Below are 25,730 nucleotides of genomic sequence, written 5' to 3'. Positions count from 1 at the left end.
TGCAGATCCACCTTTTCCTTTCCATCACCAAATGGCCGCTGCCCTAGGTAAGAACCCCGCGTCCCAACCGCCTGCCCTGAGCCCCTTCCCACACCCTAATTCTTGGCCCGACCCCGCACCCGCGCTCCCCCGGCCTTAATTTCGTCACGTGCACCAACACTCGGGTTATCTGGCACAGGAGCTCCGAGCTCCACACGAGGACAACACAACGAGAGGGAACACTGGCTCCGGCCGGAGCCCTTGCTCAGCGGGCAGGGGCAGAGGGGCCACCGCTCCCTGCCCCCGCGAGGTGCGCCCTTCTCCCGGGGGGGCGGGGGAGACAAGACAGTCTCGTGGCTCAGACGCTGTGCCCCGATGCGCCTAGAGCAGGCCCAGGCAGAGGCACCCCAGGGCCCGGCACCCGAGGACTCACACTTCTCGCAGACCATGTCGAGCCGGAACCGGTCCCGAGTAGCCGCAGAAAGCCAACAGCTGTCACCACAAAAACAAACCGCCACTTCCGGCTACCCACTTCCTCTTCCGGACCCGGTGCTCGTCCCGCCTCCCGGGGCAGCCTATTGGGCTTCTGAAGTCACTTCCCGGACAGCCTGAGTGGTCCGCACTGTCTGTCAATTGTATCCCTTCTTTACCCGGCACTGAGCGAAGCGCGCGGCATTAGGGACGAGAGTGAAGGGGTCCGTGAGCGCTGGGACCTCGGACCTGGCGTTCGGCCTAGCCTCACCTACTGCCTCGGGGGAGACTCGGGTGAGGAGAAAACGGCCTCGCCTCTTTCGCCCCTCCCGGCAGGCTGCTGCCCCCACTCCCCCCCCCCACTGCCCCGTCGGTGACAGGCTGCTGCCCCTTCCCACCTTCCACTGGCCTGTCAATGGCAGGCTGCTGCCCCGCCCCCTTACTGCCACCTCCCGGCAGGCTGCTCCCTCCCAAGTCCTCCTACTGCCCCTACCACCTCCTCCCCCAGGCTCTCCTGCCCCACTCCAGCCCCCCCGCTTCTCCTGTTGCCCCCTCCCCTGCAGACTGCCCAGGCTTCATTGCCACTCCTCCACTAGAGACTGTCGTCTCCTCCTCCTCTTCTTGGGTGTCCCCTCTCCAGCTGTGAAGTTGGCCCACGACAAGCTACTGGCCCCCAGTAGCTCGTACTTGGCTGGTCCCCCTGCCTTGTGTTACTTCAGTGCATTTCCCAAATAAGCAGTCAGGCCTCGCACACAACCGCCTTCAGCCATCTTCCTTTAGTCACTCTGCAAGTACATTGCTTATATATCACAGGTCTTAAGGGTGGCATGAATCAGTATTTACCTCGTAGTTCCCATGAGCCCCGGGCTGGGAAGCTTGGGCTCCACGCAGCTAACGAGCTTTTGTCAGTGACTCTTGGTTACCTGCAGTCTGAGGCATTTTGCCCATAGGCTAAGACAGATTATCCTGTTTTTCCCCTCTGCAAATTGCCAGATGACTGGTGTTGAAAGTAACTTACATTTCTGACAGGTACTGTCATAGTGCAAACCCCCTCCCCTCCTGGGCAGGAAGTTTGTTGAAGGTGATACAACAATGTCTATAATAAATTTAAGTGTGGGGTAGAAATTGTGCGGAGTCTCCAAAAAGGGGATTGAGGCACCCCTCAATCAAGGGGTGTTGGGGAGCTCAGTTCAGGAGCTCAGTCAAGGTGTTGGGGAGCTCAGCTCAGGAGATGTGAGTGGGGGAAGTTGCAAAAAGGGCAGGAGAGTGATGAAGTTCTCTCCACCCCACAGATTTGTATCAAGGCTGCTTGCTTTTCTTTTCCTGTCCCTGTCAGTAAGCGAGGGGAAAGTGAACAACTCTCTTGCCTCCTGCAACTTTCTGTCCAGATGGTGGGAGAGGAATGCAGCAAACTGTGCACTTCCCATGAAGGGAAAGGGAATAGCAAGCAGCATCCCATATGAATCGGGGGGGGGGCCTTCAGCCCCTCGCCCTCCCTAACTGTCCCCCCAGTACTGGGGCAGTCCTTGACCAGTGGATGTTGTACGCCCAACCAGCCCCTTGCACCTAACCAGGCTGCCTGCTGCTTCAGGCAGCAGCCTGCAGAAGACCTGGGAACAGACTGCCTCTTTCTGCAGCTGTAACTGATCAGAGTGGTACACTGGCTTATTTTCAACCTTGCTGATGGCACAAAGCCTGTGATGCAGACTGCCATTGTTTGGGGATTCAGTGTGGCCTGTGAATTGGATGTTTTGGCACAAAGTATTGTCACAAACTATTGCTAATGGCAAGTTGCAGCATTCAGCAGGAACCCTTCCTAGTATATCTTACAAGACTTCGTAATTGATTTGTCTTAGCCAACAAAATCAGGATTCCACATGTGTCTGAGATCATGGGACTGTGGGCTGAAGAGCTAGCTTTTTGAATTACTTTTTGCCTATATGTAGTGAGGGTTAAAACTTAGTTATTTAAATGCGGTCCTTCCCAAACACTTACAAATTTCTTGAATAACAATGTATAATTGAGGGTGAAAATTGTGCCTGATTTTTAAATGGCTTCCGTCAATTTAGACATTATATATAATTTCAGTGTTATGAATTATGAAAGCAAACATTTGTAAAAAAAAAAATGATTTTCAGTTTTTTTTGGTCTCCGTTTACTTTGGTTTCCTTCATGTGTGCTTTTGTTCACTGTATATGTATTTTCTCTTTATTCAACCATAGGAACAAGTATATCACAATGCTAGAAGTGAAAAAGCTTCATGGGAATGTTGTATATAAAGTCATCAAAATGTTCCCATTAGTCCTTTCAGGATGAAGTTAATCAGCATCATCTGATCTGTGTGAGAGTTCAGTTCGGCCACCTTTTCAAGCATTGGGCAACAATTTTAATGTGTTTCATTGCTAACTTTTTTAATTTTGAAATTTTTTTTAAATGAAACATCATGTTTGCCCCTAAACTGAATTTTCTGTTTTAGAGCAGCACTTAGTTTATCTTTTCCAGCTAAGATAAATATTTTTTCTCCCTCTTAAATTTTTCAGTATTTAACTACAAGAATGACATTTGCTTTATTGTAGGTGGATATTGAAGATAAAACACCATGAAAGATACAGAAATAAAGAGATTGCTGTTTGCCCATTACATCTGTGTATTTTCGATTATCCTAACCACTGTTATTCCACCTCTCTTCCTGGAGAACTTCTCAGTTTTGGGAACACACCTTACCTGGTTGTGCATCTGTTCTGTCTGTGTGACTGCTGTAAATACAGTCTTGTATATAATACTTAAACCAAATCCATCGTCTAAGAGAATTTCATTTACTCACAAGGTAAGGCTTTATATAGGTAATGCTAGTAGCTTTGAGGGAGGTTTGATTATCTTTTTCCTGAAGGAGTCACAAAGGAAAGTAAAAGGACAAAATACAATTGAATGCTTGGTTGTCAAATAGCTTCTTTTGAATGAATGAAGTGAGTATGTGTTACCTCTTGAAATGAGTTTTCCAATATTTTCCTCAATGTTCAACTTTCTCCCCCACTGAAATTTTCAAAGGGGAGCATTACTGTGTTCTATTACTAGATCCCATTCTTCTCCAGAGCCAGGGAAAGGATCTAAGAGTCCTGGTGCTGCCAACTCCACTCTCACTGAACTCTTTTGACCTCTGACACTTCCAGCAAACTCAGGGGTGCTGGCTGTTTTAGTCTCTCTTCAAGAACTGGTGGTTTATAACTTAAGACTGTGATCCTCTAAAACTAGGCTGGTGAGTTGACCACATGAGTAGTCCTCCATTTCAGTAGACTGCTAGATTATCCTAACCAAGATGGTCTCCCAAAATAGATTAGTTTTACTAATGGCATTTATGTGGCTAGAATTTGTGGGGTGTGCCACTGAACCGCAGCAGTGCTTTGGATGTGGAGGGAGTGTACAGTCCTCATAGTCAGTGTTGTGTGCATTCACCATGCCCCTCATTTCAGGTGCCCTGGCTTTACAGGTGTGCTGCTTTAGTAATACTGGTAGAAAAAAACAAACAAACCAGAACTATGCAGATGGAAACCAGCAGAATCTGGCAGACCTGCTCATGGGCAATGTTGAACAAAATGTCTTGTGGGCCACACATAGAACCCTAATGGCTGCATGCAGGCTGCAGATTGCCCACCACTGCTTCAGTAAGCTCCATGCTTGCAGAAGTCAGTGGGACTCTGAATGCAGAGGTCTACATGCACAAAGATCACTGCAGAATCAGGGCCTAAGACATCATTATGTTCAGAGGTTTGGTCTCCTCTGCAGTTAATAGGTGTTAATAATATGACAAAGAAAAATAGTAAATCTATGGAAATTTAAATGAAGGTAGAGCATAGAAAAATTATTTGGGAAAGGATTGGAAAGGATAAATAAGGTTACTTGAACAATGAAGCCAACTCCTCACAGTCAGTGCAGTTTTATGGAAGACACTATGGCTGTGTCTACAGTAGAGAGTTTTGTCAAGAGAAGGGGCCTTCTATTGACATAACTCAGGGAGCGTCTACATATATAAAGCCTTCTGTCAATAGCCTCGACAGAACTCTGTATTTGCCTCAACATTGTTATCCCTCAAATTTGAGGAATAACACTCAGTTGACAGAAGTGCAGTGTAGACACATCTGTGGACAGATGGCTTCCGGGTTGTGGGCAGCCCCTTTTGCAGAACTGCCATTCTGCTTTCTGTCACCAGAGAGCAGTGCAGTCTGGCAGTTCTCTGTCGACAGAGCAAGTTGTGAGTAGCAGCAATCTTGTCAACGGGTACTGTTGAGATTTCTCTGTTGACAGTAACTTCTGTTGGCAGATGCTTCTATTGTAGACGCAGCCTATACTACTACATTTTTCCAGTGGGGTATTGGGAATGTGAACCCCAAGAAATTCTAGCATGGGAGTTTGGACCAATACCCAGCAAGCCCAGACTGGGAAAGCACAAAGGCAGCTTGACGCCAACTTTCTATCTGTGCCCAAGTTGCTGAGCTGAGGGGTTAGACCGGGGTGAGCAAACATTTTACACCTGGCCCCACTTTTCATCCCTGCAGTTAGCAGCCCCCCCATCTGTCTAATGTAATTTAAACACATGGAAATTTCAGTTAATGTTCATATGAAAAAAACCCCTCCTTTTAACGTGTGTACAAAAATAAGTGTGTCAAATATAAAACTTTATTAATTGGTATATAAATGTGAATACACATACATAAAATAGTAACCTATTTAAACATTTTTCATGAAATGGATGAGCCAGAGACCCAGCAGCTGACTGTGCTGTGCCTCCTTGAGGACATTTCACCCTCCGCCAAGGAGGCCCATCTCCCACTTTTCACAGCCCTAAGTTAGATCGCTGTTTTTAAGAGCTTGATAAGTATCTTGACAAGCCAAATATTTTACAAGCTGTAGTTTCACACATGTAGTGTATGCTGTGACATTGATGTATTTGATAGATAATTCCGTTCTATTGTACAATAAGGGCAAAAACAAATTACAACACTTAATAGAGTTTGTGACTTGCGAGAGGGCTGGGGGAGGCAGGGAAGTATAAATGTAAAAACCTCATAAGCCATACGTCTATACTAAAACAAAACTTCGCCCTGTATAGACGAGCCGCACGGCAGTGAAAAGCGGCAATTTCAAAGAGGTGCAGCTGGTGGCATGCTAATGAGGTGCTGAATATGCATTTCAGCACCTCATTAGTAATCTTCGAAATGGCCATTTTCATGGCCATTTTGAAGCTCTGTGCTAGTGTAGACACAACCATGGAGTTTACAAACTTAACTAATGTTGGAAGCTTTCTTTATGACTTGTTTTGGATAGAACCACTCAGTTTTGGGCGGTGCTGCTTTAATCAAAACTGCTCAGCAAATTCATGTAATATAGAAGAAAAACATGTAATATGTACACTCAGCCCTCATTAAACGATTACTTTATTTACAAGTACTCACTTAAACACACTGACCTTTTGTTCACTGGACGAGTGAACTACCCCCTCCACTAATACAAGACTTACCCCCTCCCCACGGCTCCAACCCCCCGTCGCCTGACCCCCCGTCAGCCCCACATACCCAAACTGCAGCAATTTAAATCCCCCTCTGCCGACCCCCGCTCACACAAACTGCGGCAACTTAAACCCACTGCTGGTCCCTGCATGCCTGAACTCCTGAAACCTAAACCCCCCGCTAACTGCGCCACACACCTGAACTGCTGAAACTTAAACACCCCGGCAGCCGCTGTGCACCCAAAGTGCTGAAACCTAAACTCCCCCGCTGACCCACATGCACACAAACTGTGGTAACTTAAACCCCCTGCCAGCCCACACATTCCTGAATTGCTGAAACCTAAACACCTGGCTTACCCCCACACACCCAAACTGCCAAAACCTAAACCCCCCGCATGCCCGAACCACCACAGTTTAAACCCCCTGCCAGCCCTTGTGCACCTGAACTACAGCAGCTTAAACCCCCCACCAGCCCCTGTGCGCCCAAACTGCCGAAACGTAAATCCCCCGCGCACCCGAACCGCTGCAGCCTAAAAACGCTGGCCCCTCAGTCCAAAACTGTCGCAGACTTAATCCCCACCCCGCCGGCCTCACAGACCCAACCTGCAGGAGCCTGAACCCAACCCCCCCACACCACCCAACCCACCACCATCTTTTAACCCTCCCTCCCACTCATGTCCCAAAACTGCTCCCAGCCTTTAACCCCCCACAACCGCAGGTTCACTTACCTTTCAAAAGCAGCACCATCTGCTGCCACTCCAAGTACTTGGAACCAATCAGAGATCGTTACACATATTTTAATAGGAATTTAGTGTCCTCCTTAAGAGTTTTCGCCTATGAGCAAAAAGTTAGGAACCAATTGTGCTCCTATAGTGTACTATCTAAATTCATACTAAATTATGTATTTTGACTATGTACATTAAGGAGTTGTAGGAAGTCAGACAAGTGGCACTGTTATCTTGAAACCTAGTTAGTTTTAAAATGCAGTTGACGAGTCAGGTTCAGTTTTTATATTATAATGAATATCAGTGTTTGTGGTATTGCTATCACATTTTCCCTTTTAAAAATATTTATTTTTTTAATCTGCCTTGGTCCTTTGTGAAAGAGGTATTCCAAGAAAAGCAGCATACAACACACAATGCTATCAGAGATGCACAGGAAGCAAAACGTTCGATCAGTTTTTCATGTTATCTTCAACTATTACTTGTAATAGTACTACAGTGGATAAAAAATTTTCAAACCAAAGTGTGATTTTTATTTTTTAAATTGATTTTGTTTTAAAAGGCTAAACATACAGAAACTTGCACATTAAATTAGTTTCAGCCATAGCCCAATGTAGTAATAACTTCTTTGGCATGTTTCCAAGCAGGCATAGTGTGGTACTGTTGATAAAATGAAGACTGTGGAGAGCATTATCCTGATATTTTCATGATTTTGTTTTTAAGGTAACCAAATTTCTAAAGTGCTGTGTGTTCTTCTTCATATCCTGTATATTGTTTCATGGAATTATTGTTCTTTATGGAGCACCACTTATAGAGTAAGTCTGGAAAACCTATTTTCACTAGAAATTTTTAAGCCCCTTATAAATATTGGTGTAAAGGTTTTGGATTAAATTCTGAGCCAGATGAAGCCCATAGCAAAATCCCCATCAATTTCAATAGACCTGGAGCCCCACCCATTGCTTGATTATATTTTGAGGCAGGCACTAGTAGTAATTGAAAACAGATAACTGACCACTTTTAGTATATGCTCATTCTGTTTTATCGTCTCCATGGAAAACTGATTTAAGGGGAAAAAACTTCATGGAAAACTTGTACATTGGGCCCTTAAAGTTATAAACACTTTGGATTGAAAATAAGAATGGCTGTACTGGGTAAGACCAAAGGTCCACCCAGCCCACTATCTTGTCTTCGGACAGTGATCAGTGCCAAGTGCCCAGGGGGAGTGAGCAGAACAGGTAATCATCAAAACAAAAAAGCAGTCAGGTAGCACTTTAAAGACTAACAACACAATTTATTAGGTGATGAGCTTTCATGGGACAGACCCACTTCTTCAGATCTACAGCCCTACCAGAACAGACTCTATATATAAAGCACAGAGGTCCAAAAATTATCAAGGTTGACAAATCAGATAGAAGAGCAGAAAGAGCAGGGTGTGGGATGGGGAAGTTAAGTGTTAGGTTAAATATCAAAGTATGTGAGAGAGTCCTTATAATGGATCAAGTAATTGCTGTCCCTATTCAAACCATGTGTTAATATGTCGAATTTGAATATGAATGTTAGTTCCCAACATTCTCTCTGTAGACATTTGTTAAAGTCTCTTTTCTCCAGAACACACACTCTCAAGGCTTCAGCAGAATGTCCCACTCCGTTAAAGTGCTGGCTGATCCAGGTCTGACAAACGGAAGCTAGGGACCAGTATCAGAGAGGTAGCCATGTTAGTCTGTATCTTCAAAAACAACAAGAAGTCCTGTGGCACCTTACAGACTAATAGTTTGGAGCATAAGCTTTCGTGGGCAAAGACTAATGAGGCCGTCTGGGGATATTGCGTCCTTTCTTTTTATTCCCAGAGGCTGAAGAAAAGAAACTTGGCTTGGTACATTAGCTTTAAGAAAGTGTGCACATTTTCTAATGGAGCTGTCAGTTTTTAATCAAAATTAAGACTCTTAGAGCAATGAGTCTATTTTAGCTGATTTTATTTTCCTCTGCTATAGGTCTGTGCTTGAGACATTTCTATTTGCAGTCCTTCTGTCTACGTTTACTACTTTACACTGCTTGTGTATATTGGGACCAAATATCCAAGCATGGATAAGGGTGTTAAGTAAAAATGGGTAAGTTGTGTTTTCATTTTCCTCCTTTTTTACAACAAAACAAATGGACATGATTGCAGGAACCAACACATCTTAGAATCTTTTACAAAGAAGTAAGGTGAGGCTTCCTGAATTAATATACAGGGTCATTAATAGAATCGAACTTGCCACATCCATAATTATAGGGTTGTCATTGTTTCCTGATGCAGTGTTGGTGTGATGCCGTCAGTTGGTGAGGTAGCTTTTCATTTCTGGCCTGCAGAGTTCAAAATCTAGTTTCACACATCTTTAAACCAGTGTGATTCTAAGAGGACAGCTGTCCATATTGCAAAACCCTGGCACCATTTCCATGATCATCACTTTATAGAAGAGACCCATGATGGAATTCTGCAGGATAATTTTGCACATCACCTAATATTTCCTTACTTGGTAAGTGTTGAAGTTACACAACTTTAAAATTACACTTTTCACCACCTGCTTTCAAAGCATTTATAACTTAACTGTGGAAAAATAAAATTGACCTTAATCAGAAACGTGATGCATGTTATCTTTGCTGATAACTAATTTTTCCAATTTTCACAGAGAAATCTGTTTAATTATAGAAAAACTCAAGTGTTATTATGTGGTGTCATTTTTATTTTAAACTAATTATGAAAATCAGCTTTGTTGTATAATATTGTAGGTCATTACATTCCCCTACATTGAGGACAGAGGAATGTAAACAATGTAAAAACACACAACCCACCAACAAGCTCCCAGATAACCAATAATTTAGAAGATGAAAACATCCAAGTTAAAAATGTCGAACATAATAGAAATCTGTGTGTAAAGACTTCATACTATTGTGTATATTGTACTATAGATCCATGAGACGGAAGTCCGATTACACTTGCTTTTTTTGTTTGTGAATCACCAGGGACATAAGTGGCATTACCTCTGATTTACACCAGTGTAGAGAAGATTAAAATTAACTATATTGTGTGTGTGATGGTACCCTTTGTATTAATTAATATTAGCCTATAAAATGAGCATAGGCTTTGGTAGTCATTAGCCATCCTATTCAGGTCAGTTGCCTAGAGAATTCTCTCCTTTCACCCTAAAGATCAGATAGGGAAACAGAAATTAAACATGAAAGTTTTAATACAAAATATTGAGTGTTTTTAGCCAAAATAAAGCTAAGCTAAGCCCTGCAGGGTTGGGGTGCTCAGGCCATGCTGGAGTAACCCCATCTGCACTGGTCCCCATATGGAAGGGTGGCTGGAGAGGCCAGCCCAGCTGTAGTGGCTCCTTGCTGCAGATGGGCTGCTCTGGCCAGGCTAGAGCATCCCCACCTGCAGCTTGCTGAGTCCGGGGCTGCTTTGGCCCAGTTGTAGGGCAGGAGTGCTCAAGCCGAGCTGGTGGGCGGACGCAGTCTGGCATGTTTTTTTGGACAGTGGGAGCTGAAAGATTGGGCAGGGGCAGCACACAATGTCCCACGCCTCTAAAGTGCATTGTACACAGAGAACACATGGCCCAAGCAGCCGGCCACTTTGAGTGGGGCCCAGGAACGTGGCAGGCAAGGATCCTACCCAAAGCTCCTGCTGGGCCACAGGATGGTTGCAGCCAGATCCAGCCCATCACTTACTAGGGTGAGAGGTTACAAATTGTAACAAGATCTCTTGTGCATTAGGCTTCTTTGGCATGTTTTGTTTACTTTGCTTAGTAACTTACTTTGATCTAGGTATTATCATTGTGATTTTATACTTTTGTTCCTCATTAAATCCAGTGTAAATAATTACTTGGGGTGGAGAGCAGCTGTGCATCTCTTTCATTGATAAAAGGAGTGAATTTATGAGCTTGCTCCGTGTCAGACTTGTGTAGAATAAGATGTATTTATCTGAGGCTCTGGTCCCATAATGGCTGTGCACCTGGGCACTGTGTCAAGTCCCTGTGACTGAGACTTCCCAGAGCCAAGTTTCTCTTAGTATCTGTGTTGCTGTGCTGTGGGCTGTGACCCCAACTCTGTGCCTTTCCTTTGGAGATCAGAGGTTCTGACTTAGCAGGAAAGGGTGGTGGGGCACCCCAGAGGACAGGTAGGTGGACTCTGTGGTGTGATCAGCTCATCAGGAGACTATCTCAAGGGAATCTCTGTGATGGGTTGTCTCACAGCTAAAAGCAAGTTTTTCTTGTTTCTTTGCACCCACAGATGTGTAATAGACACTTTGATAAATTAACAACCAAATGCTCACTTACATAGCTGAACTTGTAGGCATGACTCATTTGACTCCACAACTGTAAATATATGTAAGAAACATTTTCAGTACATACTCTGTAAACACTTTTTTCAAGTTTATTAACTGAAAGAATTTTTCAAGCCTTACAAAACCACTGATGTTTACGACACTATTTCTAAGCAGAGGTTTTGTACTCCATCCTGGTTCAAAGAAGTGTAGTTAGGTTTGTTCTTTTACAATGGCCTGCCCCTCAAAAAAAAAAAAAAAAAAAAAGAGGCAATTCCCATAAATTTACACACAACCTCCCCCCCCCCTTTTTCTCTTTAAGAAAGGTGAAAAATAAAATCTTTGGTTAGAGATTGAGCATGGAACATCTAGCCTGTAAAGTGGATGAGAGGATTGTATATGAAAGCAGAGGGTAATACAGGAAACAGATTTTTAGTAGAATCTTAGAACTGGAAGGAACTTCCAGAGGTTGAGTCCAGTCCCCTGTACTCATAGCAAGACCTAGCACCATCTACATTATGCCTGACAGCTGTTTTATCTAACCGGCTCCTAGGTACTCCAAAGCTGTTATGAAATACTTCTGAGACCCCAACAAGGATCAAACTCAAAACCCTAAGTTTACAAGGGTAGTGCGCTCACTGTAACTTGTGCTATAGCATGTATTCTGATATCAACAAATCATAATTCTTGAATTGTGCTAGACTCTCATTCAGTTGTTTCAGCTATCCAGACTCATCTGCCCTCTTAAAAAAAAAAGTTATTGTCATATATTTAAGTTGTAAACATGCATTTGCAGGTATTTATTTTTAGATGATATCCTTCCCTAACAAGTATTAGTAATATGAAGTCCTGCTCCCAGCCTAAGACACATTCACAACACATTTTTTGTAGATGCAAAATGGGGTAAAAACTGTGATAGGAAACAGACCACAGAATCCTTAAAAATTTGCTTCATGTGCTGAGATTTGTATGAGCTAAGCGAAATTCCTGCTTACTTTTGATATACTGTCTTCCAAAGTGGTAACCATCTTGGTGTTATTCAGTAGGCTCAGTGTCTCAGATATTTGTGTTTAAAAAACTAACTTCAGAATTTTGGAGGCAAATGACAAACTCTCTCTGAATCCTAAAGTGATCCCAAGACCTCAGGTCATTGTACTTGGGATGAGCCAGGCATGGTAGCAGCTGGTTGTGTAAAAAAGGAGACTCCAGCATGTGGTGTTCCTTCACACACAACAAATGCATCTTTCAGCCCATGACCAAATAAAATTAAGGGGTGTAAAGCCAGCGATCAGGCATGGCCTTACATCATCTTTCTTTGCCTGCTCCTGTCTAGATTTCTATATCCACCTTTTAAGGGCTTCAGGTATCTGCTGGCAATTAATAATAGACTACTAAATCAGCAGTTGTTTCTTAAGGATCAGCATAAGAACCAGCTGTGTGACCTCTAGGTGCCTCAAGCTGGCTTCAGCCTGCAGTTTGACCGACACTGTGTAGGATCCGTTCACGTAGTCAAAGTATTTAATTAATGGAAATTTACTTTGGGATTTTTGCATAGCAGCCCTTTTTAAAATTTATAATTCCCTTTCAGATGTAAAATTAATCCCCCAACACTTGAATATTCTGCAGCTTTACTTGTGTGCTCTTACACAAACTAAAAGAAAATAAAACAATCACTGCAGTAATTACCCTACTTTAACTTTGTTGAATTAAACCATATACCAAGTTAAAATAATCTGAGGAAAATATCCAGTCCAATTACACTGCTGTCCTAGGAATCCTTTCAAGGTTTATTAATGTTTGTGTATTTTTATGAAGCACTACTGTGTGAGGAATTGTGCTCTTGCATATGAACTAATTAGTAATATTAAACTGTTTGACCTGCAGAGTTGGCAGAGATCAGATCAACTGGTCTGAAGCTGTGAAAGGATGACTTTTATGCTGTTTAAATCTTGTAATATGTGCTAATCTTACAGAGCTCTGTCCATCTGGGATAATAGTCTACAGATTACCACAATGTGTAGCATAGTGGGAGCATGGATTGGAGCATTTCCTATTCCTCTGGATTGGGATCGGCCTTGGCAGGTTAGTCTGCATACTGTTTATTATAAACATAAACATGTTCGTTGCAGTGTGAGAGCTGAACAAACAGCAGGGTGACAGTAGGTTAGAGGCATTAGCGCAGGTAGGACAAAAACTGGCCCATGGCCCAGACGCGATTCACTCGGGTTATCCTCTGCAAGACACTAGTGCTTTATTTACCTGGTGGTCCACATGTATGACAGCTTGCAGCTCCTGTTGGTCATGGATCGCCATTCCCAGCAGTGTCCCAGTCCACGTCCAACTTATTTCCCATCCCTGCTCTATCATTAAGCTGCTAATGTAGCCAAATCCCATTTAAAAACTGTGTAACGAATAGCTTTTCTGGTATACCACATGTATTTTTATTGTCTCTTTTAGAGGTTTTGAAGTGTTCTTGTGTGTGTTCATGTTCATGTGCTGATATAGATGCTTAAAGATAACACTGAAATGTAATATTCATAGTTTGATATTGGGGAGTTAAGCAAGGAGGAAGAGGAGAGCGATATGCCATACATGTTCAGTTTGTGGCTAGAAAGCACTCTTTTTATTTATGGGTAAGGGAAGAGAGATGCTTTTCAAGTGTTTTAGCTTGCCTACACCTGCCATTAAAGTACTTACTGAAATGCATTTAAAATTGCTGTTGGCTTAATACTGTTTTGTGGAGTTTGTGTGGCCAGATACATCTGCTGAAAATTTACCTTGCGATTTCAAATGAAGCATGGGCAAGTAATAGCTACTTTGTTGAATAAAAAAAAAATGGGGAAGCTGAAAAATTTGTAAATTCAGTCTGAACTATGCCTTTTGACATAGGGAAACGATGATGTCTCCAGCTGTTATGTAAATAGTCTGCATTAATTCTTAGAAATCCTAAGTCATTCTTATTGGTGTAATTAGAAAGAAAATACTGCAGCATTCCATCCTTAAAAGTTGCTGCTTCCACTATATCCATTAGTATTTTTAAGTCCTCTACTGGTATGGATAAGGTGGAGGGCAGAAGTCTCCTTCTTCCAGAAGCTAGTAAGGTGGCCAGCATTCAGATCTCTCTCATCCTCCTGAAGCCTGGTGATTTTTTTTCCAACAGCAGCTGAGTACTTCGTGTCAGAAGCCTTTCTTTAGATTAGTATGATTGCATCTTTATTAAAATGTCATATCCTAAGAAATCGGAATAGCAGATGAAAAGTAGTTTAATAGCTTAAGAATGAAGTTGACTTGACTCCCAGATTTTAAACCCTGGAGCATGTTTCTCCCTATCTTCCTTATGAGGGTAGGTGCTTGATAGCATCATTTAGTGTATCAGTTATGTATGTTTGTTTGTTTTTGATGAAACCTTAAAATCAGTGGGCTCAGTACTGAAAAGTGTGCTTTGTGCTCAGCATCCTCATCTCCTGCTGACTTTATTGGAGATGGAGAATACTTGGCACCTTGAAGCAGTAAGCATGAAAGTTTTGCCTTCCCTGCTTTGATTTTAATTAGCATTGTACTGTCAGTTTCTAAAAGTCACGTCCCAGTTCCCTAGATCAGAATGCACCCCAGGACAAGAGACCCATATGTGTCACATCTTCCTGAACAGAGTTTTTCCAAGGCTGCATAGTTCCCTGTCTACACTGAGTTTCCTAGCAAGACAGACTGCCTAAGCAGGCCTGCTTTTCTTTTTCTTCAGAGGTTATGATCAACATAATTGCGTACAGCTGTGGCTGCCTAATACTTTTAAGCAAGCACACTTACTCTAAAGGTGAAAGCATTACCGAGAAAACATATAGAAAACAACAAAAGAACCTACATACAGGTTGATATACTTACTGTAGGTTACCCCTAGTTCTAACATGGCTTCTGGCACATGATCAAGCCCTCAGATTCCACCATCCTTTTAAAACAAAAAAGCAGTCAGGTAGCACTTTAAAGACTAACAAAATAATTTATTAGGTGAGCTTTCATGGGACAGACCCACTTCTTCAGACCATAGCCATACCAGAACAGACTCAATATTTAAATCTGTTCTTATATGGCTATGATTTTAAGAAGTGGGTCTGTCCCATGAAAGCTCACCGAATAAATTATTTTTTTAAAGTGCTACTTGACTGCTTTTTGTTTTGATTGTATATAGACTAGCACAGCTCCCTCTCTGTTACTATTCACCATCCTTTTGTTTTGGTACTAGTTCATAGCAGCTGTTAACTCAGAATAGGCAGCCCTGTGAATATTTCATGTAGTTAGCACTTTTGAGCTTGTTCTCCCAGAGCAGATGATTAGCAGATAACGTCCCCTCCTCTGGCTGAGCTCTTGTGTTACTGGAAGGAGTAAATTTGAATGTACTTTTGCCTAGCAATTTCCTGAGAAACCCCGTTTAACTTTTTCATCTCGAAGTTCATTCTTGTCTGGCACATTGTTTAAAATTATCCTTTGAACTTTATACACTTCCCAGGGTTTACAGTGGCCATGTCTCTCTCCTACAGAAGTTGCATACAATCCTATAACACACAACATGTTTGCATTTATAATACTAGAGACTCAAAAGCTATTTAAACTTAATTCAGTTTGACTCTAACTATATTGTGGTGAATTGCCATATTTGAGACTGTGCACCAATCTACGTGGCTACAGCTGTCCACTCTAGAGAAAACAGCATTTGACTGTGGGGGAGGGGTTGGGACGGTGGCTTTTGCATTTCCCTGATCTTTATGTTGTTCATACTCATGCAAAAGTGTGTATTGCTGTCAAATCAGCATGGTAATTCCATCCATTTTGCCCTGCTATAACCAAGTTTGCAAGTTGGAATGCAACAGAGAATCTGACTCTAACAATGTACTTTTGTCTCCTGTGGAGTGAAAGTTGCATATTTGAAAAATACTTTACAGTTTTGCACAGTATCTATGTCAGAACAGAGACCTTACGTTAGATAATGTATGTCTTGAAGACTTCACTAATAAATTGTATACATAACTTCCCATAAGTTGTGCAATACATCTGCATCTTACATACTAATCATATGAGCTGGAATATAAAAAATGAATCTAGATTCTGACAAAAGACACATTAATTAGATAAGACATATTGTATATAAATGTAATTCTTGATTATAAAACTCCAACATTGACGTATGGGAGACACAAACTTGGCAGCATCCTGGCAACTTTTTGAATGTGGCTAATAAGGACTTAGATCAGAATTTTCAAGCATAAGTGACTCAAATTGGGCTTTGAATCTATATTCAAGCATCTAAGCAAATATTGTCAGCTATTTAGAGATGCTGAGTGCAGCAGATGCTGCTGCGTGCAATATTTGGGAGAACATATTGTATTAAGGTGATGAATTATCTCTGTATTACTGTAGGCAGGGATTGTATGCAGTTCAGGAGAAGGGGATAAAGGGTGCTTTTAGTTCTTCTAGGAACTAAAACTAGTGAGTGTGATTAAAGTGACTCATTCAGGTTGTAAACATCTCCAGGGAGTACCATCTTTTGGTAGCATTGCATATACTTGTTCAAACTGGGTTTTCCAAAGATTAACAAAGAGATTTTGGTATAAAAAGGCTGCAATTAACCTGACTCAGGGTCTTGTTTTTGATACAGCAAACAGGCAGGTCTTTCTGTCCAAGAAAGCACCAACCCTTGGAAGGGTTGCAAAGTCTTTGGCCTACTACTAGAGCTCCCTAAGAATGATGAGTGATTCTGGCATGTTTAGATTTTGATTAAATCTGTTATTAGTATGTTTTCTCTATAATGATTTTATCTTAAGAATAACTGTACTTGCTTGGAAGGAACTGTTTGGTAACTGGTAACTGCTAGCAATGCACTATTTATAGCCCTCAGAGAGAGAGAGAGAGAGAGAGCCAAGCATATGTTGTGAACTTTAGGCAGACTGGCTTGTCAGCGGTATCACAGTATAAGGCAAGAAGCTCTGTAGTCTTCCCCCTTCTCCCCACACAAACTCACACCTGTCACAAGGGGTGGGACAAGGCTCCCTGTCCAGAGACAGGTAATGACAGGTGATCTGAGGCCTGACTTGGCACTCCTGCAGCTGATCACAGGAAATGGGCAGATACAGGTGCAATTGCCCCAAAATTGAGACACTGAATATCTGTATTTATCTAAGTTACAGTAGCTTGTCACTAGATGCCCCAGGCCCTATTTGTATCCCAGAATAGAAACAGTGCAGCCAAACACCATGCTCAAAATAGCAGGGCTATTCCAGCATGGTGTTTTATTCCTGGTAACCCATCGTAAGAGGGTTACAGGGAAGCTTGAAATGAGCATTTATTTGAAACTCTGGTGCAGTGTAGCCTGCACTGGGTACGCAAAAAAGTACCTCAAAATAAGTTATGCAATTTGCACTACGCAATTTTAGTAATTTATTTCAAGCTAGTGCTACAGTGTAGCCCTAGCCTTAGTCTCTCATGTGCTACAGGACTGCTTGTCATTTATGAAGCTACAGACTTTACATATCTGCCCTTGCTGGAATTTTACTGTTCTGACTGAATAACTACAGACCTCTGTGCTATGGGAACTCCTTTACTCAGTGTAGGAGATTAGCTGTTTCAGCTCTTGTTATGAGTAAGGATTTGTATGGGATTTACATACCTTAGAGGCTGTAGCACAGTTTAGGGCCATGGTTAAAACATAGAAGTCTCTTCCACGTTATGTTGTATTAGTTTCTGATGTAACGGTATTGTAGCCAGATCTGCAAAGATTTACTTTATAAGGGTAATAGAAACCAACGTTTTGAAAATTGATAAAACTTGAATGCCGCCAGCACAGGCCCACACTACCTTTTCGTCCATTGTCTAGTATCAATCCATTAACTTTCTTTTGTATGTACGTCAGGGACGTTAAACCATGAAATCCACAAATGGGAACAAAACCTTTCCCCATACACTATTTCAAAAATGCAGTCTTTAGCAAATATTTTCTGCACAAATGGCTTTATATAATGAAGATGAGCTTATGAAGAAAGTGGTTACAAAATGAAATCAACAAAAAATAAATATTTTCTATATATCCTCCTAAAAATCACAATTTTTTTTCAATCAGAAGTTGATGCGAAATACCTTTTCCTCAGCTAATACACACATCTAGACTATCTGTGTACTTCAGTTTTTTGAAACTGGAATTGTTAGGGTTAGTTATATAAAAAAGAAAACTGGAGACCTTTATTTGCTTTGAAAATGTTGGTAGTGAAACACTCCTCTGAAAATTGTCATGCTGTGTCCCTCAAACAAATTCATTAATTTTTGCTCACTTTTATTTAAGCGAAATGATAGTTAAATCAAGCTTCATTTAATTAACTGTAAAAGTCTAGATGTACCCTGAATAAACATCAGTGGAGCATCTCAAGAAAATCTGTGTTTGTTAACTCAAGATGAGACAATCAAGTACAATTCAAAAATGGACCACAAACTCTAGTCTAGACATATGCTAATTCTTAGCGCAATACTGCTGACCTCAAAGGGTTTATCGTGTTTATTCCTGTGTTTACTAATTAGTGTAAATACCATTTTAAAAGGGTGTTGGATATAAAAAGTGAAAAGCTGGACCCAAATGAATTTTGAGATGCAGTGGGTGGTATGTACATTCTTTTCCTTTAACGGGAGCATGTTTTAATGGTTATACTTCCCTAGTTAATGTCAGTCTTTAATAATGGGAAATGGAAAACCCACAGAACCAATTACATGAATTTAATTATGAATAAAAATAACTGTTTAATAGCAATAATGACAAAATAGGAAGTTCTCTCTTCACTGCTTATTGTGTGCTTGTCAATATACACATCCTGTACACATGGCATGTGACCAGACACATGCTTTAGTGAAGAAATGCATGCAAGCCCTCCCTGCTGCCACCTGCCACCGAAGTTAAAGCACAGCTTGAAAAATAGCACTATAAGTTAAACATATAAACCTCAAAGGAACAGTAGGTGCCAAGGGTTAAAAATCACTGTCATTCTGTCAATTTCTAACTGAATCATATATAAATGTGTTAGTTACATAATTCCCTAATTTACAGCTGTAGCTAGGATCTTGTCAAGTAGTAAGCACAAATATTAATGTTTTATAGTTCAGGAATCAAAGAAGCGCACTTATCCAATGTCTGAAGAACAGGCTTACTTTATTAAAATGGTATTTACCCCTTAGAGTAGATCACTGGAGCTACAGTTTGCATCTTTAAAAATAAACCCTTATTTTCCTCGTAGGTATCTACCCACTTTATATATACTGTCCTGAGCAACTTTAACTATAACCGTTGCTGCCAGTATTGCCTATATATGACTCCCAGTCCCTGTGATGGGAGCTGTATGTATCAATACTCATGCAGTTATAACAAGTTCCAGTGTTATTGTCTAGGTATATGGCTCTGGAGGACTACTTATTTTGATGTAACCCTGCTTAGGGGCACTGAGCATACCCCTCTCTCATTGAGGGCAGTGAGTTGACAGGTACCCAGCACCCTAAAGGGCTGGTTTCTTGCTCAGAATCTGAAAGCTTGCACATTTTTATAGAGAAGTTAGTAACCCACATAAAATGTTTACCCCTTCTGTCATCTTAGTCCAAACCCCCGCTGCAGACGACAAGCATACAGTGCGAGTCAGGTGCATGAGGGGAGCAGTGTCTACCTGTGCTCTTCCCAAATTCTGAGGCTTTTGAGTGCACCCAGTATAATAAGTCTGAGCAGCCATACATGGGCTTCTAACAGCCCCAGGGGCCAAAACCACTAGCAGTGCAGTGTACCATACAATGACCAGACCATACAATCCAGTCTACAATATGTTTAGTAGCAGACCCCTTGATAAGAATGAAAACCTATCATGCAGTAACCTTACATTTCTATAGTGCCTTCTTGCAGAGGTTTCTTGAGCCTTAACCGAATAGAAGAGCAAATGCTATCTGCATTCTATAGACGGTAGAGGCACAGAGAAGTTGATACTTGCCCAAAGTTATAAAACAAATCAGTGGTAAGGTTAAGTATAAAATCCAGAATGCCTGTCTTGTGCTCTAACCACTGGACCATGCTTTTTCCCTTAAAATGTTTTTTCTAGTAATTGGTGGGAGACTTTGAGAGGGGACAGCAATCTGCATTAGCTTGCTACTTGCATACATTTTAAAACAAGTGGAACAAAATCTTTTATTTAACTAGACAGAAGTATTTACTGCTTAAATTTTTTTTTTGTCATGTACCCTATGAGAGATTTGATATGTGGTGTGAGGAACCAAAGGGCAGCCAACTCAAATACAGAGGGCAAAAGAAGAAAGCAGGGAGAACCCAGACTGACCAAGAAAATTAAATTGATTCACAGACAAAGTAGTGATTGGAACCCATAAGAGTTAGGGTCCAGGAAACAATTGAGAGCAGTGATACTCAGCCTTGAAGATCAGGAGATCCCTTATGGACTCAGGGAAGTTAGTGTTGCTGTTTGTTGTGTCATGACAATGTTTTTGTGAACCACTTATGCCATAACAGAGGTATCACAACTAGAGGAAGCCAGACTGTGATTGTTTTGTGGTTGCAGTTAATGCAACTGTGAAGGTGGGCAGATCCCACTTTGTCATTTCTGCAGCTTCTCAATCTTGGGGCCAGAAAGCAGCTAATTCAACCTAGAGGAGCCTTTGGGTTTTTGTGAGTTACACCTGCTCCAAGTCAACTTTAAGGGCCATTCCAACAGACATGGTCTATTTGCACCTTACTCTGGAGGCCCTGAGAAAGATGAGCACAATATACCTATGCTCAATCTGTACGTGCTGGTGATTTTCCCTCTGTCTGGGGACTCCTCAGGAGGTCAATTAAACCTGGCTTTACAGCTCCTTTGTGCCATCAGAGCAGTGAAAAGGGACTGCAATCAAGCTGAGGGCCTGGCCCACTGCCCTTCCCTTCTGTGCCACTCAAGGCTAGGTCTACACTACAGAAATCTTTCAAAAGAAATCCTTCCAGAAGATCTCTTCTGAAAGAACTTTTTTGAAAAAGAGTGCATCCACGCACAAAAAAGCAAGCTCCTACCCTTTTGAAAGAACAGACCAGGGACTGAAAAACAGGTGCCATGAGGACTCTCTTTCTAAAGAAGGGCCTGCAGAGCGTCTACACACGTTTTCTTTCTAAAGAAGCTTTCAAAAAGAGGTGCTTTTCCTGAAACACAGGAGTGGAAGAGCACTTTCAAAAAGAGAGCCACATTCTTTTGATTTACTTTTGAAGGAATGCTTTTTGTGTGTAGATGCTCTGAGATCTTTTGAAAAAATAATTCAAAAAATATTTCAAAAACTTGCTAGTGTAGATGCAGTCAAACCGTGGCATTCCTTGTCTCTCTCTTTGCCCTCTTCCACACAGTTGCTAGGAAAAGTGTATGCATTTTCTTCTTTCTTGCCTTTCATTTCTGCCAGCTGCTAAAACCCAGAGGATTACAGAGGTAAATCCAAGAGCCCTGGATTGAATTTCAATAATATGGATTATAAACTTCTGCAATACAGCATCACAGATTTAAAAGGAAGTTGTGGCAGTATTTGAAAAAAAAAGTTAAAATGCTGGACAGTGATTGAGAATGCAGGAGGATTTTACGTTGAGCTTTACATCAAGTAGCAATTTGACTAGGAGAAGCTGTAATTGTCACGAGAAATTCCCTAAATCAGAGTAGCAGTTGAATTACTCAGTAAGAGCAATGACAAGGCAAAAAAGAGTTGCTGTAGCTTATGAGCAGTATGGATTCATAAAGGGATATGAAAGATACCAAAAACCACCAGAACATCAACCTGTACTTATGAAAAGCAGATTAGGATTTATGGGCTTGAATACATGTAATGTAGGTAAGATTTTAAATTAAGGGTCACAGATCACTTAGTGAACTGGATGCAGAGAAAATACCCAGTTAATCATGCCAGTATCAATAGTGAGGTTTTTGACTTGGCTACATTACAAATGGCTTCCTCTTACCACTTGTGGCACTACAAGAAGTGCTTTCCTACAGAAGGCAAGACATTTGTATCCTTGCAGAGATTTTTGCTTTGTAAACTGTATAATGACATGTAAAATCCTGGAACACATAGAAATTGATTTCAGCCTAATGGAAATGCAGTGGTCCAATTAAAGCATGATCTTACCTATGGTCACAAAAAACACACCACACTATTTTTAAATATATGTAATTGCCTTATTGTGTGAACACATCAAGACTTTATACAAAAGAGATGCAATGCTGCTGTTAATGAATGGAAATGAGGAAGTCTTTGGTTTAAAAGAGGCAGCAGCCATGATACTGTTGAACAAAAGTGCTAAATAGAAGAGTCAGGGGGTCATGAATGGAAAGCAAATGAAGGTCAGTAAAACCATACCTAAGGCACCTCATTTATAGATTGTCATCTCTGCTACACTCCTAAAGGCCTCCAAATAATACTTAAAAAAAAACTGCACACAATAAGGAATGTGAAGGTGAAACAGCAAAGAAGCCAAACATACTTATTCACAGTTAAAGATCCAAAGATCTGATAGAAGGGAAATACGCTTCCCCAAGCCAGAAGGATGTAATGGACAGGATCAAAACTAGGAGAAAGCTGACTTCAGAAGGCAGAAGAGTACTGTGAAGAGCAAGCTCACTTTTTATTGCTCAGGAACAGGGCCTTACTAAATTAATGGTCCATTTTCGTCAGTTTCAAGCTTATAGGATTTTTAAATTTTAAATTTCATTATGTTAGCTATTTAAGTCTGAAATGTCATGATGTTGTAACTGTAGGAGGTCCAGATCCAAAAGGAGTTTTGGGGAGTTACAAGGTTACTTTGGGGTAATGGGGTGGTACTGGTACCTTTATGTCTGCACAGCTGCTGGTGGTGCCTTCAGAGCTGAGCAGCTGGAAAATTCTAACTGCTGGCCAGCAGCCCAGCTTTAAAAGCAGAGCTGCCCCACCAGCAGTGCAGAACTAAGGCTGGCATAGTTTATTATTGCCATCCTTCTGCACTGCTGCTGGTGGGGTGCTGTTTTGAGAGCTGGGCACCCAGCCAATAGCCACCACTTTTTGGACGCCCAGCTCTGAAGTCGGCACAGAAGGAAGGATGGTAATACAACGACCCTTTACATAAATTTGTGACTCCTTCCCCCTCCCCGTGTAATTCCCTTTTGGGTCAGGATCCCCAATTTGAGAACTGTTGGTCTCCCACATACATTTAGTGTGGGTAAAACCACACAAGACCAGATTTTTAGAGCCCTATATGGATACAAATTTACATTGACAGATGCAGCTATCCACAGCTATAAATCGATATCCACAGAACCTCAGGGCAGTCCAGGAACTGCAGTGGCAAAAAGAGCAGAATATGTAACTGGCCTGGCTGTACTGGTCCCAGTTCCATGCACTGAGGCAGACACCAGGTTCACCAGCAATCTTCTGGACAGGAGACACAGATGGCTGTGTGGAGGAAGCATGGGCAGGACTGCTGTTGGGATAGCTGTGCCAAAGGAGTTGCTGGCATGGGGCACTGGCTCCTGGGAGTGGGTGGCCCCTCTTTCTGTCACTTCAGTACCTGGGAGAGTCCTATGGTTCTGAAGATATCAGTTTATATCCACAGGTCTGCCTTCATGAATATAGATTTGCATTTGCTTAGGGCTTTATGGATTTCACAGCAGATTGATTTCATGCTACATGGCATGTTTTTCTATGGTAGTGAATTTGGTAGGGTTGTATTCATGAATCATAAGCCAAAACCTGGAGCAAAAAGCTAATGAGCGAGGCACTAGTGCTAGTTCCTATGAAGCCCAATTTTTTCCTCCAGTTTAAAGATGGGAGAAAAACAGTACAATGTATACTTGCCTCAAAATGTTCAGCAGGCAAAATAAGGGTTGTCCTGAGAAAAGATGGAGCAACCATTATAAGAGCAATAGAAATTAAATTTTGTGTGTTGTCACTAATGTAGTGAGACTCTTCATTTGACAGGATGTTATGGGGTGGTAATTTTATTCCATTCACCCCTTCCTAGGCTAGATTAGGTCTTTAAATTAAATAATTCTTTGATTTCTCCCTCTCTCCCCAGATTCAAATATGGGGGGAAAAATTCACTCTACTACCTGCCCTGCTACCTGATGCAGTGTGAGAATGAGTTGACCATATTGAGCCAATTATGTCCTTGTACTAGGAAATGACATTAATTCCTAAGCACTAAACCCTAGTGGGGATTGCATTTAACTGGGCTTGCTTTTTGATTGCTGAACAGTGCGTAAAATGTGTAGAGCCCTGCATGGGTACAAAATTTGTATCCGCATCAGCAAAAGTAAGCCACGGACATCTACATCCACGTTCACAAGATGTGTTACAAAGAGGATATCCACAAGTCTGCAGAGTTCTAGATATGGATGTGGTATCTGCACAAATGAGCTGTGGATATCTGCATTCACATCTGGATGCAAATATCTGTGGATATAAAGAAGGTATCTGTGGATTTGCATGGCTCTAAAAATGTGCGGTCAACCTAGACTTGCTTTTGACTAGCAGCAGGACAGAACTATGAAATACCTCTGCTTGCTTTTCAAATCCATGCTAGTATGTGTAGTCAACCAGCACCGCCCCCATCTTGGTATGTAGGCTCATTTGCGGAATTCATTATTTTCTGCACACTTATCCAATAGCTTAGAAGAACCATGGGGAGAAAGAAGACAAATAAATTTTTTTTTCACAGAAGATATGCAGAAAAACTTGAATTGTTTTTTTTTCCCCCCAAGACATCTGGCCCTAACTTCATATAACACAAATATTTGTGTTTCTTGGATGGTTTGGGGAGTATTACAGTCCACAGACTGCAGTAGCCAAAATGCTGCTTACAATTTAATTTCTATTAGTTAAAAACCACAGCACTTAGTGTTCATGATAAATGCATGTATGATTGTTATGCTTTTTGCATTCATTAGGAAAGCACGTCAGGCTTGAAAAAAAAAAGAGATTGTACCACATTTCAGTTTTTAAATTACACTGAATTTGTGTTCAAACACTAATTCCCTTGTTTCTCTGTTCTTACTGTATGTTCTCTGTTCTCAGATATGGCCTATTTCCTGTTCCCTTGGAGCTACCTTTGGCTATGTGGCTGGCCTCATTATTGCACCTCTGTGGATATACTGGAATAGGAAGCAGCTTACATACAAGAGCAGATAACTGGGGCAAAGAGAGAGAGTTTTTGCAGAGTCCATACAGACTGGGCAGAAACTTTTGTGGTCTAAGCAACAGACTATTTAAATACTTTCAATGCATTTCTGGGCCAAGCATCTCCACTTACAGCATTACTTATATGCTGTTGTTGCTGCTCTAACCTTCTTAACCCCTGAGAGATTGTACCTTCCAGTCCAAATAAAGTATTTTTAAAAGATGGTGGCTGCTTCTTACTAGAGTTTTGTTGCTTAATTTAGTTTTGTTCCTCTGGATTTCAGTGATTACAGAGGTCAGATTACTAAGTTTATCTTACAAACTTCTATGATCTATAACAAGTTCTGTGCACTTATGTATTGTATCATTTAAGTTTTGATAGAAATTCACAGTAGGCTTGGCCTTTGTCAAATGTCTCTCACGTGATCAAACAGCAGTTTATGCATCTTGATCCTATTCTTTTTTTCACTGTGTGTTTCTTTGGAGTTAAAATGGCTATTATAGCTTCATCAAAAACAGTCTTCAGTCCTTTCTGTGTTAAAGCTGAACACTCCACATAGCAGTAGGCTCCTAT

At 41.5% G+C, this 25,730-nt stretch overlaps 3 protein-coding genes across 6 annotated transcripts in view; 1 reads left to right on the top strand and 2 right to left on the bottom strand.

Moving 5' to 3' along the window:
• The window catches only part of CRIPT (CXXC repeat containing interactor of PDZ3 domain), a 7,820-nt gene extending 7,281 nt beyond the window's left edge, over positions 1 to 539 (bottom strand). Inside the window, exon 1 of the mRNA XM_074989648.1 lies at positions 413 to 539. Coding sequence (XP_074845749.1) covers positions 413 to 428 — 16 coding nt within the window. The 5' untranslated portion in view covers positions 429 to 539. The remainder of the gene's footprint in view (positions 1 to 412) is intronic.
• Positions 7 to 25,190, top strand: PIGF (phosphatidylinositol glycan anchor biosynthesis class F). Of its 2 annotated transcripts, none has more exons than XM_074989644.1 (6): positions 7 to 47; positions 3,027 to 3,277; positions 7,399 to 7,490; positions 8,667 to 8,783; positions 12,955 to 13,063; positions 25,055 to 25,190. In XM_074989644.1, the coding sequence occupies exons 2-6, from the start codon at positions 3,050 to 3,052 to the stop codon at positions 25,166 to 25,168; spliced, it is 660 nt and encodes a 219-aa protein (XP_074845745.1). In that variant the 5' UTR covers positions 7 to 47; positions 3,027 to 3,049; the 3' UTR covers positions 25,169 to 25,190. The 2 variants fall into 2 exon arrangements, with proteins under 2 accessions (XP_074845745.1, XP_074845744.1); XM_074989643.1 differs by lacking the exon at positions 7 to 47 and adding an exon at positions 631 to 744.
• RHOQ (ras homolog family member Q) overlaps positions 8,790 to 25,730 on the bottom strand; it is a 39,095-nt gene continuing 22,154 nt past the window's right edge. The window contains exons 5-6 of one of the 3 annotated variants that reach the window (XM_074989647.1): positions 10,995 to 11,033; positions 8,790 to 9,858 (exon numbers count right to left, since the gene is read on the bottom strand). In XM_074989647.1, coding sequence (XP_074845748.1) covers positions 9,823 to 9,858; positions 10,995 to 11,033 — 75 coding nt within the window. In that variant the 3' untranslated portion in view covers positions 8,790 to 9,822. Of the gene's footprint in view, positions 11,034 to 17,960 lie in introns of those variants that run through there. The other 2 variants (XM_074989646.1, XM_074989645.1) reach the window with 2 other exon arrangements.

Source organism: Carettochelys insculpta, chromosome 3 (assembly GCF_033958435.1).
Source record: "Carettochelys insculpta isolate YL-2023 chromosome 3, ASM3395843v1, whole genome shotgun sequence".
Classification (NCBI taxonomy): Eukaryota; Metazoa; Chordata; order Testudines; family Carettochelyidae; genus Carettochelys; species Carettochelys insculpta.
This window is presented reverse-complemented; position numbering and strand designations above follow the sequence as displayed.